The sequence below is a fragment of the Eubalaena glacialis genome, chromosome 7, assembly GCF_028564815.1.
Source record: "Eubalaena glacialis isolate mEubGla1 chromosome 7, mEubGla1.1.hap2.+ XY, whole genome shotgun sequence".
In the NCBI taxonomy this organism is placed as follows: Eukaryota; Metazoa; Chordata; class Mammalia; order Artiodactyla; family Balaenidae; genus Eubalaena; species Eubalaena glacialis.
In genome coordinates this window covers 15,966,688-15,984,511 of record NC_083722.1, presented here as the reverse complement: position 1 = coordinate 15,984,511, position 17,824 = coordinate 15,966,688, and the positions used below count along the sequence as shown (strand labels likewise).

The 17,824-nt window shown below is 44.0% G+C and overlaps 1 protein-coding gene and 1 non-coding gene across 7 annotated transcripts in view; one reads left to right on the top strand and one right to left on the bottom strand.

Moving 5' to 3' along the window:
• The first annotated feature begins 1,037 nt into the window (after positions 1 to 1,037).
• MBOAT1 (membrane bound O-acyltransferase domain containing 1) overlaps positions 1,038 to 17,824 on the top strand; it is a 167,985-nt gene continuing 151,198 nt past the window's right edge. For all 6 annotated transcript variants that reach the window (XM_061194862.1, XM_061194859.1, XM_061194858.1 and 3 more), the window contains exon 1: positions 1,038 to 1,354. In XM_061194862.1, coding sequence (XP_061050845.1) covers positions 1,259 to 1,354 — 96 coding nt within the window. In that variant the 5' untranslated portion in view covers positions 1,038 to 1,258. The remainder of the gene's footprint in view (positions 1,355 to 17,824) is intronic.
• LOC133095856 (U6 spliceosomal RNA) lies at positions 12,232 to 12,338 on the bottom strand. Its single transcript, XR_009701712.1, has one exon. It is a non-coding gene; the product is annotated as a U6 spliceosomal RNA (small nuclear RNA).

The following is a 17,824-nucleotide window of genomic DNA, read 5'->3' as shown; positions in this document are numbered from 1 at the left end:
TGGCTCTGTGGCTACTACCAGCTCCCAGGAAACTGCTGAGGCAAAGCTTTGGGCTTGGTTACCTGGTGAAGCCTAGGGATTGACACCAACTCAGTTTTCTTTGCTTTTTGTTTTTTCCTACCCATCTGATTTCCTGCTTTCCTGCTTTCCTGAAAGCCTTCTTCATCAGTGAGCATACAACAGTTCTTGGAAAGGATCAAGACTTTTATGATTCTCAAAACCTATTAATCAACTGAAAGTTTTCCAAGTGCCAGTGATACACTTGGGTGTCTGAGGACAGAGAAGTGAAGGGGCCAGGTACCTCTTTTTAGAACCGGTTCTGGCAAAAGCTGATCAGAATGCACATAACAGCAGCGCCGTTATGTACAGGGGTAAAAAGAATTCACAATCCAAAGGGCCGGACATTAATGGTCAGAAGCTAGCAGTCCTAGTGTCTGCGCCTGTGTGACACAGACCGTGTCAGATCAGGGTGTAGGAAACTATGTCTTGCCCACAGGCATGTAAGGAGAGAGAGGAGGCTGGGTGCTGGGGTGCTGGCTGGGAGCCCTGGGGTGTCCTTGGGCTTCGAGCCCCTGGCAGATTAACCCTTTGCCGCAAGGACTGCGAGGGAGAAGCCTTGCAAGGAAAGCGCAGGAAATCTTAGCCGGCGCGGGGACCGGGAGGGCCGGGGTGCCGACGCTGCGGCGGAACCAGAACGGGGTGGGGTCAGGGTGCTCCCTAGCGCAGGGAGCCCGCCGGGGTGACCGGGGTGGAGGTCGTTTCTTGTGGCGGGGAGGGAGGATGGGGAGCTCGGGAGAAGGAAGAGCAGAGGCTCCTCCCGCCCCCGGGGCCGCGCGCCCCCAGGCGCCGGGCTAGGCGGCGGCGCCCTTGTCGTCGCTTTCCCTCTCGGGTCGGCCTGGGCAGGGCGGGCCGGGTGGCGCTCGAGGGCCGGGCTCCGAGTCCCCACTTTTCCTCCCTCCCTTCCTCCCTCCTCCCGGGCAGTCCCGGGCGGCCGGGCCAATGAGCGGCGAGAGGAGGGGAGCGGGAAGCAAGCGCTCTCGGCCGCAGCCCTCCTGCCGCGCCCGCGGCCACTGCGCCAACGCCAAGTTTGCGCCCGGAGAGTTTGCGCTGGGTCACGTCCTCCGGCTCGCCGCTCGGTCCCCGCGAGCCAGGCGGCCGCGCGGCCCTCGGGACAGCCACCCGCGCGCACTCGGGCGGGAGGACGCCGAGCGGGGTGGCGCGGCCTGGGGCCGGGGCTGCCGCCTCCCGAAAATGCAGGATGGCAGCAGAGCCTCCTCCCAGCCTCTCCTACCGCACCACGGGCTCCACCTGTCTGCACCCGCTCAGCGAGCTCCTGGGCATCCCTCTGGACCAGGTAACGGCGGGCGGGCGGCCCGCGGGAACCCTCCCCGAGCCGGAGCGGGCGTGAAGCCTGCGGGGGGGTTGGGGGGGATGTTATCTACCTCCGTCCCCGCCCCCATAGCAGATTTCACTGCTACAAACTAGACAGGTGGAGTTTTTGTTTGTTGGTTTCCGATTGATGTTTTTCTCCTGTAAGTGTAAAAAAAATTGGTATACCTTGCACAGAAGGTTCGAATAAACTTTTTTTGTTTTGTTTGAAGTTTTGGGTTTCCTCGTTTCCTGTAACCCAGGGCTAAAACATTCTGATAAATGACTCAAGTGTTTCTTTCATCAGTGTAGTCAAGTCTTTATTATTTTTAAGTTAGATGAACCTACTTAGAAACTGAACCTGAGTGATCCATAAGCAAAAGCCTGTAGCTTTTGAATGAGAGACCTGGGTTTTCGGCAGTGAGGCTTGTGAAATCGGGTTGACAGTTATTTTGTACCACCTGTGATCAACATCGGCTAGGGAGGAGGGACACAGGATGCTGTGGTTTTCCGAGGGCCTTAGGTTATTCAGTCAGTCTACCCTCGGGGGTCCAGGCTCCCTAGTAGGACAGGTTAGTGGGAGAAGAGAGGCACTGTTGCAGGTATTTGGACTGTCCAGCAACTGTCTGCTACCATTAAAACTGAAAATGGCAGCACACAACAGTAATTCCAGGTAAGAAATTTTCCCGAGGGTTGAGGCTATCTTAACCTCTTTTCTTGTCTCTTTAGGTGCTGCAGGCTAGATAGGCTCTGTATTTAGCAGTGAGTCAATAAGCATACAGTTGACCCGCGAACAACACGGGTTTGAACTGCATGGGCCCACTTATATGTGTATATTTTTCAATAGAAAATACTACAGTACTGTACCATCCGAGGTTGCTTGAATCCGCAGATTCCGAGGAACCACAGATACACGGGGCCGACAGTAAATTATAGACAGATTAACCCCCATGTAGTTCAAGGGTCAGCTGTATGTTATTTAAATGGAATTGGGTAAGGCATGCTGGAGGAGGGCCCGCTAGTGATCTTTTAAAAATTCTTCTTTCCTTCAAACAAGAGTCTACCTGCTGCTCTTTCCACTCACATTCCCTCAGCAACGAGGAAGTGAGACCTAGATGTTTCCCTGATTCAGATGCTGTTTACTGAGCCACCCTTCCACCTGGCTCCCTCTGAGCATCTGATTCAGAACTCCACCTGATCTGACTGTCGGCCATCAGTTGTAAAATCCAGACGGTCAGGAAATTGGGAGAGGTATCAGCTGCTAACGCCTGTTCTTGTAGTGAGGGTGTAGTGACTGCCAGGGACCTGCAAAGGCAGAAATAATAGCAAATTCTTCAGCCCTGAAATGAAATATAACTCAGAGCTGAATTTCCTTCAGGGGAGTTTGTTGGTACTTACCCCTCTACTCTCCATCACAATTTATTTTAATTGCATTTTCCATTTTCAGCAATTCAGCACAGCTAGAGAGAAGAGGAATCCAGGGAGGTTTTTTGTATGGAAAGAGTTAGATTGTTAATGAATCCCAGAGATTGGCGACTGAGAGGTGCCTAGGATGATGTTATTAAGTGCTTTGTAACTGCATCCACCCTCATACTCCATCTCCTGGATTTCTGGCAAAGGAATTCTGGTTTTAATTTATAAAAAAGAACAAGCGAGCCTGTGGGATGTTTAAGGCTGGAAGGGAGGGATTTCTGGGACGAACTGAAGGAAAAATGTGGGCGATAGGCAAGGAAGGAGCATCTGTGATCTCTTAGATCTTAGGAAACCCCACTGCCCTCCAGCAGGGTCAAATCTAAGCGACTCTCGGTGGAAGAAGCACTTAAAGGGCATTGCCCCAGCTGGCTCATTTCAGGCCGAGGGAGAATCCCAAACCATAAATAATGTGGTTTGAGGCTAAACTGTGGCTTGAGAGTTGGGAAGCTTGATGTGTTTTTCTCCCTCGCACTTTCAAGGGCTTTTTAGTTGTTAGACTGACTTGGGGGTAATTTGTGCTCTGCCAGAAAACTTCCTTTATGACTGCTGGCTGGTATTCTACCCTCCCGGAGCCTCAGTGTCTTCACGTGTAAAATGAGAGACGACAAAAAGACCTACCTTTTGGAGTCGAGACATTTTATATAGATATTAAATGCCCTACGGTCCTTGTATCAGACAGGGTCCTGGCAGGAAACAGTTCAACTCAATGGATAGCAATGAAGAAACTTTGATGAACTACTTAGAGAGGTGTGGGTGGCATTAAGGGAACCAATAAAGGATGTTCAGGTACCAAGACCTGGGCAAGGGAAAGGGGAGAAAGTCCTGTTGCCAGGATACAGGGGGGAAGCAGAGAGAGAACCTCAGCCCTTCTGTTCCCCATCCCCTGGCCCTTCCATCTCTTGCAGTGGCCCCCAGTGGGTGGCTGGCCTGGGGCACCTGGGCAATGTGGTCTGCAAGGGCTCCCCCTGGGGCACAAAACTGGAAAGAGAAAAGTGGAGCCAGGTCTGGAGGACAGTCCTAGGATAAGAGCCCAGTCCTTGATACATGTTTGCTCCTGGCCCGTTAAAGAGTGACTTTTTATTGGCCTGAGATTTGCTAACAATGATAAAACATATACCTCAAGTTGCCCAAGTGGTTCTTCATATGCCACTTAAAGATAGTGAATCCTTTTCTTAATGTCTTAACATTTCACACGTATATTTGTAATTTCTGTATTGATTGCACTTGTGAGAATGTCTTTGGCTTCTGGGTCTCCCTGTGTCAAGTTGTTTATTATTTGCAAAACCTGAAATATCTGTTGAGCATTCTACCATGTGAGTGAAGAACTCTTTTTTTAAAAATTTTTATTGGAGTATAGTTGATTTAAATGTTATGTTAGTTTCAGGTGTACAGCAAAGTGAATCAGTTATACATATACATATATCTACTCTTTCTTAGATTATTTTCCCATATAGGTTATTACAGAGTATTGAGTAGAGTTCCCTGTGCTATACAGTAGGTCCTTATTAGTTATCTATTTTATAAACAGTAGAGTGTATATGTCAGTCCCAATCTCCCAATTTATCCCTCCCCCAACCCTTTCCCCCTGGTAATCATGTTTGTTTTCTATATCTGTGACTCTGTCTTGTAAATAAGTTCATTTGTACCATTTTTTTTAGATTCCACATATAAGCGATATCATATGATATTTGTCTTTGTCTGACTTACTTCACTCAGTATGACAATCTCTAGGTCTGTTCATGTTGCTGCAGATGGCATTATTTCATTTTTTTTTTATGGCTGAGTAACAGTCCATTGTATACATGTACCACCTCTTCTTTATCCATTCGTCTGTCAATGGACATTTAGGTTGCTTCCATGTCCTGGCTATTGTAAATAGTGCTGCAATGGACATTGGGGTTACATGTATCTTTTCAAATTATGGTTTTCTCTGGATATATACTCAGGAGTGGGATTGCTGGATCATATATATGATAGCTCTATTTTTAGTTTTTTAAGGAACCTCCATAATATTCTCCATAGTGGCTGTCTTTAATTATTTTTCATCTGATTCTTCCATTTATCTGTTCTGTTAGCTTATGGGGGGAGCCTGTGTGCAATTGTGACTATACTCAGGAAAAGTCTATGGTTTTAGTTTCCAGGGACTTTTACTAGCCTGGCCTCCTCCTAAAGATGTTAAAAGCAAAATCATCTTATTTAATTAGAGACTAGAGCACAGCAGTTCAGATCCAGAGTATAGGAAATGGATGACTTAGGGGCCTTCACAGGTGCCTCACAGATGAGTTTGTTGAAAACTGCGTTTCTAGAATGAGTTTCTTTCGAGCAGATGTGGAGCTCGGGCAAAGAACTGAGGATGACTATTTTGTTTGATTTTTTTGTTTAAATCATCTGCTCATGCCTTCTCCACTCTGTTTTGGTCGTGGGGTATGGCATGATCTCTCTTTAAACTATCCTAGCCTTTGAAGTTTGCAAAATTGACTCAGCTACCAGGATAGACACGGTAATACTGACATTCCTAATTTGTGTGGTACACGGTCATATCCTAGGAGCTGTGCAAGAGGAGAAATTCCTGGCTTTAAGGAATTTGCAATTTGGTGGTGGGGAATGCTGAGTGCCAAGGCTATTTTTACCAACTGGAATCCCCCAAATTTGTCTTTATTTGCATAAACTATCAATTCAGTATGAAATTAGGATTCTTTGTCTGGATTTCAATTCCACCAACGGCCCCCCCCGCCCCCCCCCCGCCTCCCCCCCCCCCGCCCAGTTTAGCATCAGCAGAAAAAGGGGCAAAGGAAAAGTAGACAAGGAGATAAGAATCCAGGAAATGACTTTTGAGATTAAAGCAGTCCAGGTTTAGGCCTATTTATGTAAGCTTGTGTTACAGTTTAAAAGGCAAGATCAGTGAAGACCAGCTCTGAAGGCCTGACCCTCTCGACTCATGGTGATATCAGCAGTGGGTTTTAATGATTCCACCGGGGCCTCTGACCACAGTTTCTATACCTGCCTGGAGCTTTCAGTCACCTGGTTGGTTCTTTTGCCTGTTCGTGGAAAGCCCAACCCTCAATTTTCTCTTCTTATCTAAGTCTTGCCCTTGGTTAAAAGCTCAGCTCACATTCCACAGTCATTATTAAATCAATTAAATATTTATTTAACACTAGTAGTGCCAGGGACTTGGTCAGGTCTTAGAAATAAAGGGATTAAAAAAAAAAAATCAAGGTTTCTATCCTTGAAGAGTTTATACGCCCATAGAGGAGACAAAAGACCTATAGAAGTGCTATGTCCTCACAGACCTATGTAGGTACTAATAGAGGTTTGTAGGTGGTACCTTAGTGGAACAGAGAAGGGAAAGCCACAGGACACCTTGGACTCTTGTGGAATTTACTGTTTACCTTTGACACGGTTTATATTTGACACTTGACACAAAATGTTACCTTATTTTGTTAGGTATCCTGCCTGGTTTATAATACTGAGTTGCAAACTAATTTAAAATCTCCTTGAAGTCTAGGTTTTATCTATCCTGGTATTCCAAGCAAGTAGTAGCATGCTCAACAAATGCTTATCATTAGTAGCAATATATGCCAATGCTAATGATATACATTATCAGACTTTGATATAGAATCTTGTTTTTAAAGTGCAGAGAGATGGATCTTTGTGGGAGAGGTGGGGAGGGTCCTCTACCGAACATTCCCCCTGTTGGTGCTGCCTCCAGGCTGTACTCTTGGGTTTCTGACTTGAACAATCTACTCTCCACCCTGGGGCTTTCCAGCTGACCCCAGCTCAGGATGCATATGGCAGGTCACAGAATGTCCGTCCTGCAGAGATCCAGTTCATTAATTTTTTTGGCCTCAGTAGTTCCTACAAGGCTAGGTCTCCTCTCCCCACTTAATTTCCCTTTCATTGGCTGATAGTGAAATCATTGGCTTATGGGAGGAGCATCATTTGGTTAGACTACAAACAGCAAATACTGAGTTTCTGCCGTGTTCCAGGAATTCCTGGGACTGGGTGAGGCTGCTACCATTCAAACATGAACAAAATAGGGTCCATCCTCGAAAAACTCATTGTTGGGTGGGGTGGGGACACAGAAGTCAAGCAGTGTTGCTGCTGTGTGGTGTGGTGCCTGGGCCAGCAGCATCAGCCTTGAAACTTGTTAGAAATGTTATTCTCTGCCTGGCACCCTGTCTGCTGCTCTGGGGGCAGACCCAGCCAGCAGGGGATTTAATGAGCCCTCTAGGTGGCGCTGAGATGCCCAAAAGTTTGAGAACCACTGCTGTATACAGATAATTGGGATACAAATTAATTAAGCACAGTGGAGGTGCGGGGGGGGGGAGATGTGGTTGTCAGAGAGCATCTCACAGGTGGGGAGGACTTCGAATTGGGTCTTGAAGGCCAAAGAGGTATTTGTCAGGCAAAGTGGGTAGAAAGAACAGCACAGCACGTACGGAGGTGGGGAGGTGTGAAACTGTGCACTTCGTTCAAGGAACTGAGTCCACTGAAGTGGCTGGTGAGGCTGGTGAAGACTTTGGGACTCTAGGTTGGGGAGGGAGGCCGGGGTCACATCATGAGGAAGCTGGGAGGCTCTGGTGAGATGTTTGTACTTCATCCTGCAGACCAGGGGGAAGCAAACTATGTCTATAAAGGGCCAGACAGTAAATATTTTCGGCTTTGCAGGCAGTACAGCCTTTGTTGCGACGACTCAACTGTGCCATTGTGCCGTGAGAGCAGCCATAGACAATATGTAAATCGTTGGGCCTGGCTGTGTTCTCATGAAACTTTATTTATGGACTGAAATTTGAATTTTATGTAATTTGCACATGTTGTGAAATTTTCTTCTTTTGATTTTTTTCCCAACCCTTTAAAGATGTAAAAACACGTAGCTAACATGCAGGCCACACAAAACAGGCAGGGGCTGGATTTGGCCTGAGGACTGGAGTTTGAGACCACTGTTATAGACTGATTTTCCTCACATTTGGTGGATGGACCATCACCAGTATCTATTGCCAAATATGCTTCTGGGATTTGACTCAGACCTAGTGAATCCGAATTCATATCCGAGTGACGGGGCTGCCCGGGTGATTCTTGTGCTACCTGAAGTTTAGAGGCATTACTACCAGCAAAGGGAAGGCATTAAAGGGTTTAAGATGTGAAAGGATTTTCATTTCGTGAGGTGGGGCAGGAGGTCATGGCTGAAGGATGCAGGGAGGGAGGTGGAGCGGGGGCTTTTGACAGTGAGTGGGTGTTTAGAGTAGTCTTTATGGGGGAGCAGAGAAGGAGCAGCCTGGGGTCAATTTAATGGGTTACTGAGTATAATCAACGCACTGAAAATCAAAAATTTCAGGATTTGTGCCAATGTGTGGTTTTTGTCTTTCAGCAGCTCCTTCTAGGAGCGAAAGTAAAATAAATAGCTGGACGTGTGCAGGGAAGGTTGTTGGAACGTTAAGAAGTAAGGGTGTTGAAAGATGCTGACAAGTAGTTGGAGGTGATGGCAGTGAAAAGGGAAGCATTTGGAGATTGGAGGGACTTTGAGGAGCAGGTGCAGGGGAAGTGAGAGAGCCGGGGGCCGGGATATTTGAGTTGAAGATTCCTAGTGAAGCTTCCCTGGGCAAGGATGAAAGTCAAGGTGTGGACATGGGAGAAGGGGTGAAAGTCAATTCAGTTTAGCAAGCCGAGAAACTGGGGGATTTTTTTTTTTAGAATTTTTTTTTTTTTTTTTTTTAATTTTTGGCTGTGTTGGATCTTCGTTTCTGTGCGAGGGGCTTTCTCTAGTTGCGGCGAACGGGGGCCACTCTTCATCGCGGTGCGTGGGCCTCTCACTGTCGCGGCCTCTCTTGTTGCGGAGCACAGGATCCAGATGCGCAGGCTCAGTAGTTGTGGCTCACGGGCTTTGTCGCTCCGCGGCATGTGGGATCTTCCCAGACCAGGGCTCGAACCCGTGTCCCCTGCATTGGCAGGCAGACCCTCAACCACTGTGCCACCAGGGAAGCCCAGAACTGGGGGATTTGATTGATCGTCCTCCTAAACATTGAAGCTGCCCAGGTGACTGGGGATGTGAGGTGGAGAGAAAGACTCTGTGGTACCTAAACTCTCCAGGAATGTGGGGGTAGACTGGTAGATCCTGACAATGAAGAAGGACCAGAGAGGGTATGACAGGCTCTGCTATCAGGCACTCAGCCGGCCACTCTCCAGGGCGCATCTCATTTAACGTTAGGACCCTGAGTGGGGTCTGGAAGGAGGTACTTCCTGGCTGGAAGGATGGTGCCTCTCAAAGGGCGTTGGAAGAGCTCTCTTAGCCCCTTTATCAAAGGAGGCAGCGCTGAGCCTGATGAGCGGGGGTCAGCCTGCTCTGTTCTTTCAGTCCCACCACCCCGTTCCCTCCAACCGACACCATCCTAGGGCCCAGTTCACACTTGGCACTACTTAAACACTTTATTGAATAAATACAATACCAAACAAAATGCATTCAAATGCTTTCTAAAGAAGTCAATTTTAAAGGTCTTTCTATTCAGGTTAATGACAAACACAGTAAAGGCAGATACGCTACTTTCACATAATTGGCTGATTTTATACAGCACTTATATCTTTTAGTCCACAAGTATATTCTTAAATGACAGAAGGATGGTGGAAGAAAAATGGTCCAAAGCAGCAATGGGGGAATCTGGAAAAGCAGTGACTTTCTTCTCTCTCCTTGCCGTTTGTGGTGGTAAAATGGGAAAGCAAACGCCTGGGGGTGGACAGTTCTCCCGCAAGGCTAAGAGCGGAGGGAGAGAGCTGGGAAGACACTGAGGCTTCCGCAGCAGAGCAGAGCGAGGGCTTTGAGGAGGATCTCGGCAGCGGGAGGGAGGTCGGTGGTGGGAAGATAAGTCCTGGAGGAGGAGGAGGAAGTCGGGTGCCCATGACTGCAAGCCTGCATGCTGGGCAGGCGGCTCAGAGATGAGCGGCAGGGTGCTTGGCAGGTAGAGGTGTCCCCTGGGGGCCCAGAGTCCTGGTAAGGCCGCGGCCAGCGACTGACCCTGAGCCTTGTGGTCTTTCCTGGAGCTGCACACAAATAGGGTGGGCAGCCTGGGAGCTGGGCAGGGGCAGAGGCAGGGCTCGCACCCAGGACTGCCTCTGCAGACTTTGCTCTAGTCACTGCCCTGCATCCCAGCCGCTGCTTCCCTGGGCGCTGTACCATCAGCGCAGTGGATGAGTTCTTTCCTGTGCCTCAGATCCACTGCGTCTTTCACACCTTCCAGCTTCCGCTCACACTTTTCCCTCTCCCTGACATTAGTCCTCATCCTCATTTCCTTTTTCATCCCCTCCTGTCTGCTCTCTGTAACCCTGGCCTTGCTCTCTCCTCTCCCCTTATAGATCATCCCCCCCCTCCCCCAGGGCCAAATGGATCCGATTTTATTTTCTTTGTTTCTCTATAGCACTCTCTCCATACTGTATGTGCTTCTTTTTTTGGTGGGGGGGGATTATGTTTATTGACTTTGTATATGCATATCTACTTGTCTGCATATTGATTATGTGTGTGTTTCTGTCTTTTTTAAAAAATTGAAATATATAGTTGATTTACAATGCTAGTTTCAGCTGTAGAGCAAAGTGATTCAGTTATACGTATATTTTTCAGATTATATTCCATTGTAGGTTATTACAATATATTGAATATACAGTACATATATTCCCTGTGCTATACAGTACATCCTTGTTGCTTACCTATTTTATGTATAGTAGTTTGTATCTGTTAATCCCATACTTGTAATTCATCCCTCCCCCCTCCCTTTCCCCATTGGTAACCATGAATTTGTTTTCTATGTCTGTGAGTCTGTTTCTGTTTTGTATATAAATGCATTGGTATTATTTTTTAGGTTCCATATATAAGTGATATCATGTAATATTTGTCTTTGTCTGACTTACTTCACTTAGTAGGATATACGCTAGGTCCATCCATGTTGCTGCAAATGGCAATATTTCATTCTCTTTTCCCACATGGTGCCTCTTACCTTATGTCTCAGATATTTATCGTCTTTCTGCCCTGCCTATTCTGAGAGGCTTCTCTCTGTAGTTGCTTATGGAGCACCGGATGTGAAATATTGGGCTAGAAGGGAGATACAGAGATTAACTAGGCTCTCTGCCTTCTAGGAGACAAACCAATACGCACTTGGTAAATTACTTTATTACGTGTAAACTCTTGTAAAGCAATGTGCTCAATGCTCCAGAAAATGTGTACGCACGGGCCTCAGCACTCCTGGGCCTGTCCTAGGGAAGGTGAGGGGCGCTTCCTGGGAGCTGCTGCTTTAGAAGGAGAAGGGGAAAGTGCAGGGGTGAGGCCTGGTAGGACAGGCAGAATATGCCACGAAGAGGAAGCCGTTTGAGCAGAGGTACTGAGGCCGAGAAAAGATGACCTTTCTTCTTGGGCAGTGAGTGAGGCTGAATCTTAGTCATCTTGGTATGCTTATTAGTACAAAGGAAGAACTAAATAAACTTGGTTCCATTGAAGTGGAATTTTATTTACATAATTTGCATTGGAATGGATGACTCAGTGATGATAAAATTAGGAGCCAGTTCTTTTTACCAACTGGTTAGGCCTGTTTATTATTTGGACCCTACACTTCAGATTGAATAGGCCTAATTTCTGATTTGAGAGTTAATTAATGGCCCAATTACTGATAGTTAAATGTGAATCTTGGGTTGTTTAAATATAAAATTCTCCATTCCCGTTTTCATTATGTGGAGTTGATAGATGCATTGCTTACCATTATAAAGGCAGATATTAATATTTTTTTGGACCAGTTGTCTCAAGTGTGTGTGAACAACATGTACAATTTTCCTTTTGCAGTTTGAAGTCAAGTCACTTATATATAAAAAGTGCTGTATACCCAAGTACTCCCAAGTGTTTTTGAAGCACGGCCTCTGAATTACATTTATAAAGAAAAATTTCATGGAATGATTATATCTAAGGAGATACAATCTGGAAATATCTTTTTGTAGCAGCAACTTGTAAAAAGAATTCAGTCTGTGTAATTTAATAACAGTATTTGGTTGTATGCTTTTCAGAAGCTTTCTATTTTAAGTAAGTCAACCCTTTCAGTAAACAAGACAAAGGGAAAACTTGCTGCAGTCTTGTTAATGACAATTTCTAGTAGTTTTGCCCGGATAGCCGAAGGATAGAGAATAATCAGAGGGAAAAGTAACTTCAAGTAGTTTATACCGGTTAACAATGTGTTTTATTAAAAGCCCACTATCCCATAGGGCTTAGAAACCTGATCATCTGCCACAAGATGAACTCATTAACCCATTTTAGTTAGCCAAAAAATATGCACTCGTTTAATCATTTACCAACTTCCTTATAATAGTGGGGCTCTGCCTATAACTTTGTTACCAGTGGTTAATCTTTTTTTTTTTTTTTTTTTTTTAAATATGGAACGCTTCACGAATTTGCGTGTCATCCATGCGCAGGGGCCATGCTAATCTTCTCTGTATCGTTCCAATTTTAGTATATGTGCTGCCGAAGCGAGCACGGTTAATCTTTTTTCAAGTATGGTTTTGAAAGTCCACACAGCATAAAAGGAGCTCTAAGTGTTGAGTTAGGACTTCTGGCTGGGGGATGGTGCTGGGGATTTCGCAACCATCATATTATTACAGATATTCCATTCTCCAGCCTATTTACCGAAACAACAACACAAAGCTCGGGTTTGAAAGCCTCATTTGAAAAAGGAGCAGGGGTACTGGAAAAGTTTTGTTCAGGGAGTTCTAACTTCTTATTTCAAACAAGTCATTAAAAAATAGAGTGGTTATCTCCCCCTCACCCCCATTTTTGTCTCATTTATCATTCTGTACTTCTCATTTGAAACAGTCAGCAGAGGTATACAACACAAGGTTGCTAAGGCCTAGAGGAAGTTGCTAAATTCAAAAGTCATTTTGTGAAATTTCATGAAGTGGTTTAACTGTGAGTGTCACTGGGTTGAGACTTCTTTCCTCCAAAGACTTTTTTTTATCCCTGGCATTATTTTTTGCTCTGTCTTTTTAAAAATTTAATTTCATTTATTTTAAATATTTATTTATCTGTTTTCATTAAAAAATGTTTTGTGTTTGATTAATTTTTTTGGTTTTTATTTTGTATAAATACAGTTTAAAAAAATGAGTTTTCTGACTAGGTAGCTTATGTACTTAGTATCAAACCACAAGGCAGAAAAGGGGGTATTATGAAAGGTCAGTCCCTGTGGTGTACGCCCCCCTCACGCCCCCCTCACACCACCCACCCAGTTTGCAGCTGCTCAGATCCGCTCCCCACTGGCGGCCAGTGGCATCCTTTCAGAGGTAGGCGAGACAGCCATGTACACAGAATCTTTTTGTCTTTTCTGACACAAACGAGAGTGTACGGTTCTTCCACTCTTCGCCTTTTTAAAAAAACTTAACAGTGTCTCTTAGGGATTGATTCATATCTGCATCTACAGAGTTCTTGTGACGTTGACTTCCTTTCTGCCTTTTCTGAGAGTTCTGCTTCTCTGCTTCCAGGAACGGCCTTGTCCTTTAGCAAATGCTGAAAGACGCTGGTGGGGGTGGGTGATGGGTTTGGGGAGGGGTCTCCCACATTGGCATGGTGCCCAGGAACATGGAGAACATGGGGACCACGTAGAGCGGGGCAGGTGGGGCGGCGGGATGAGCACTGAGCTCAGGGCAAGCAGAAGGTGGGCTTTGCCTCCGATTTCCCCGGGAGGGAGAGCGTACACTCTGGACTTAGGCATGAGGACGTTAAAGATTCCCTTTCCCTTGTGCCCCAGGGATGAAAATGGCTCTGCCTCCCACTGGCCCGGTGTCAGTGGAATTTTTGGTCTCTCCGTCTGCTGGAAATGATGCTCTTTAAGCCCAATGCAGCTCTAAAATTCTGTGATTCCAAGATCTTCAACAGGAGCAAGGAAGGCTTGGTTTTAGATTGTAAAGAAACACTTCTTGAGGGCAAAGCCCCCCTCCAAGGCTTTTTCTTTTTCTTTTTCTTTTTACTTTTCAGTGGATGTAGCTAAAAGGATTGTATCTGTATATTTTCCTTTCTTGTTTCTCCCAGTGAAATGTGTGCATTTCCATGCATGTTGGCTGAAGCAAATTGACCTTCAGGGCTCTGGAATCTCTCTTCTTCCACCTCCTCATTAGAGTAAGGTCAGAACACCTTAGGAACTTGTGTGCTTTACTCTGGAAATAAGACCATGTGAAAAAGAGCTTCTGTTTCTTGTTTACTAGGGATGTTGAGCTGGTTTTCCTCCCTTCTCAGTTCCAAAAGAGAATTGCCCATTCATCTTCAAACAGTGAGTGTTAACCTGCCTGCAGGTTATTGAACAAAAGGGAAGCAAATCAATTTGTATATGAAATTCTACTCAGAGAGCTGTTTTCTACACATTGTGGAGGGAAGAACAAAAAGATTTTTCATTTTCTTAATGTGTAGGGTTTGGGGGTGGAGTTTACAAAAAGAGTATAATAAAGGACTATTTTGTAATCTCAGCCTTACCGAGTTAACATTTACCTCAGTTTTATAGTGAGCCTAAGTTGCAAAACTTAAGTTGACTTATGTGTTTATCTTTCTACTGAGGTATTGAGAGCCTTTATAGATATCTTTATCTGATGGCCAGTTTTGTTATCTTAGTTTGAAAGAAGGGTGAAAGGAGGCCATAAACTAAAAGTAATCATTTCATCACAATACCAGGTGGGGCCCAATTTCACTGTCATAACCAATAGTGAATTATGATTGTGCATCTTAGCTAGTGGAAACTGCAGAGAGAATTAGAAAGACGGTAGTGGACTGTAAAATGATTTAGAAATTGACCACTTACAAGTTTTTAGGAGAGCTGGAAAACCATCTCTTGTGTGCTTGGCAACCCTCAAATATTTATTAGAGTTATATGTGTCGAAATTTGGTTCTCTGTTGCAAAGTTTCTAGGTGATATGGAGAAGTTAAAAACAAGCAGGAAAAATGGTTCTAAGAACAACTGGACTGAAGGTTCCTAAACAAAAAAGGAAATGAACTTGAGTAAAAGAGCTGACAAAAGATGGCAAGAGCCACAGACTGTAGAGTAGCCGTCAATGAGGACCATAAAATGCCGGTTAGGTAACCATAGATGGGGTGTGCCACTGATGCACCTCATTTCCTGAGGAAGGCCTTGAACTTGATGGCCTCAGAGAAGTCCTTTGTTGTGTCATTTTGTAATTATCCCTCTTTAGCTCGAGTGAAAATACTAAGGGTCTCACCAATATTTCAAGAAGCGACTTGCACCTCATCTAAGGTTTGCCCTTTGCTTCATAATAATAGATCACATTCTATGGTAATTAAAAAAAAAACCAAACTTATTTTGGAAAAATTTAAAATTCACAGAAAAACTGTACTGATAGTACAAACAGTTTTTATATATGCCTCCCCTGGTTTTCCTCAATGTTAGGTACACTTGTCAAAAGTAAAACATCAACACTGATAGATAACCATTAAATAAATTCCAGACTTTTTGAATTTCACCAATTTTTCCACTAATGTCCTCTTTCTAATGTAGGATTCTGTACCTTACAATTCACCCATTTCAAGTGTACAATTCAATGTTTTTTTAGTATATTCACAAGGTTGTATAACCATTAGTATAACCAAGAGAAGTCTCAGGAGACATGACAAGTGAATGCAATGTGGTGTCCTAGATGGGATCCTGGAGCAGAAAAAGGGCATTGGGTAGTAAGGAAATCTGAATAAAATATGGGCTTTAGTTAATACTAGTGTATCAATATTGGTTCATTAACTATGACAAATGAAACCTTTATATGTAAGATGCTAATAAAGGAAATAGGTTGTAGGATATATGAGAACTCTCTGTATTATCTTTGTAATTTTTCTGTAAATCTAAAACTGTTCTGAAAAATAAATTTTATTTAAAACATGATGCTTTTTATTTTAAATCAAGGACTATTAGTTGTGCTATGTCTGTGAACATTGGGACCAGCGTGCTTTTAGAGAATTTTCGAGTCAGAAGAAAGAAAGCACAGAATTACACTGGTATGTGTTTATGCTTTAGATTCACTTTTGCTTTAAAGTCAGATTTATTAAAATCATTGCATGCATCTAAGTCACTTTCAGTAAAGATATAAAGGACTTTTGGTTCATCCTGAATCCTCAGGCTCCTCATCAGGTAATCTTCATGAATGAATAGTTGTTTAGTAAGATAAATATTTCTCTCCCTGTAACATCAAACAGCAGAACCACCCCCAGACAAAACTCTCCAGGCATTTACCATTGCTCAATGAGATATTTCCTCATTGTTTTGACCATAGGAATGCTATTCTGCATCTCAGTTGTCCATTCAACAGGACCATTCTGAGTGTATATTGCTTAAGCCACAAGAATTCATGTGAAAATCTTCTCAAGGAATTATGGAGTGCAAGCTGTAAAAAGTGACTAAATTTTAGACCCAGGCTGTGTAATGAATGTTTGTGTTTCCTTCTGAGTTCTGTCCTGTGAACTTACCTTGCTCTAACATAGTAGGAACAATGCTGGAATAGACTTTGAAGAGCTGGGTTCTAGGCTTAGAGCCAGTCTTTTGTAGATGTGTGACCTTGGACAAGCTATTTAACCTTTCAGAGCCTGATTCCTTATTTGTAAAATAAGCTAATATATATACATTAGGGGTGTTTGTGTATTTCACATGAGGCAGGTGATCCATAGGGAAGATTTTAATAAACTGCTCAGTAATTATGTGGATGTTGTTTGCTATCATTTCCCCATCACCACCTTCATCACATTTTTGAAGCTCATAGGGAAAAATGCTCATGTCATAGCACTGAGCTTAAGTGAGGTGAGTGTAGGTGGCATTTGGAGGGGAAGTTGGGTTTTCAGTTAGAATCTGGTGAAGAGTAAGAAAAGACTCGACTTTGGGGATTCTATGGGATGAAGGAATTTTGTACTTCAAGGCAGAAAAGATGGGGCAGAAGAAGGCAGTGAGTAAAGAAAGGGGTGACAGCTGGAAAGAAAACTTTTTTTTGGACTGTAGTGAAATGGGAAGGTGGGGATCCAAGCTGAAACATTAGTAAATTTAGTGAACCCAGGAAGTGAGAAAGAATCTCGCATAGGAATGACTCTTTTTATCAGGTAAACATTAACTGTGTTGGAATCAGATAAGGTGAGAGGGAAGGTGAGAGCTTTTGAACCTAGTTCCTATGAGGAGGATTACAGAAGGAAGAAGAGGTGTTTAACTTAAAGAAGAAAAGCCTTAGATAGGATACAATAGTAGTTTTTAGATATTTGAAGAATATAATTATGATGTGTCCTCTGCAGAATTAAACTCAAGGGATGGAAACTTTAGGGAGGTAGGTTTCAATTGTCAGAAAATTTCTTATTAATGAGAGTTGTGTAGATAAAAGAATTGATCATCATTGGAGTTCATGAGTCCCCCATCCCAGGCAGTATTCAAGCAGAGGCTGTGTGGTGATGACTTCTATTGTCAGGGTCTACTCCCTTCCTTCCTGGTGTCCCTCCCTGCTTGCCCTGAGTTCTTTCTTTATCTAGCTGCCGGTCCACAGTGATCCTAGTTTTAGTATTAATTGACAAGTCAGTAGTTTAAGGAGTGACCGTTCTCAATGGGCATTTAAAGATAGAAAAATCCCTAAATGTTAAGCAGTAGAGGAATAGTTAGATTGAATTATGGTATACTCAAGCTGTGGAATTATATACAAGTATTAGAGAAAATAAAGTCAGATTGAAAGATATTCATCATATTGAATGAAAAGAGCAAGTTGCAGAACAGTATGTATATTATGATCCCATGTCCTGTTTAAATTAAAAAAAATAAAAATGCTCTCTCTTTCATCTATTTATCTATCTGGTTTTGGAATGATAGTCACCAACGTGTAGCTAGTGGTCACAGTGACCTTGACCCTCTTAACAATCACCCCGATTGCTGTGGAGGATAAAGGAGACTTTTAAATTTTTACATCTGTGTTTTCTTAAGCAAACATAGTATTTGGGTATTTAAAAACATTA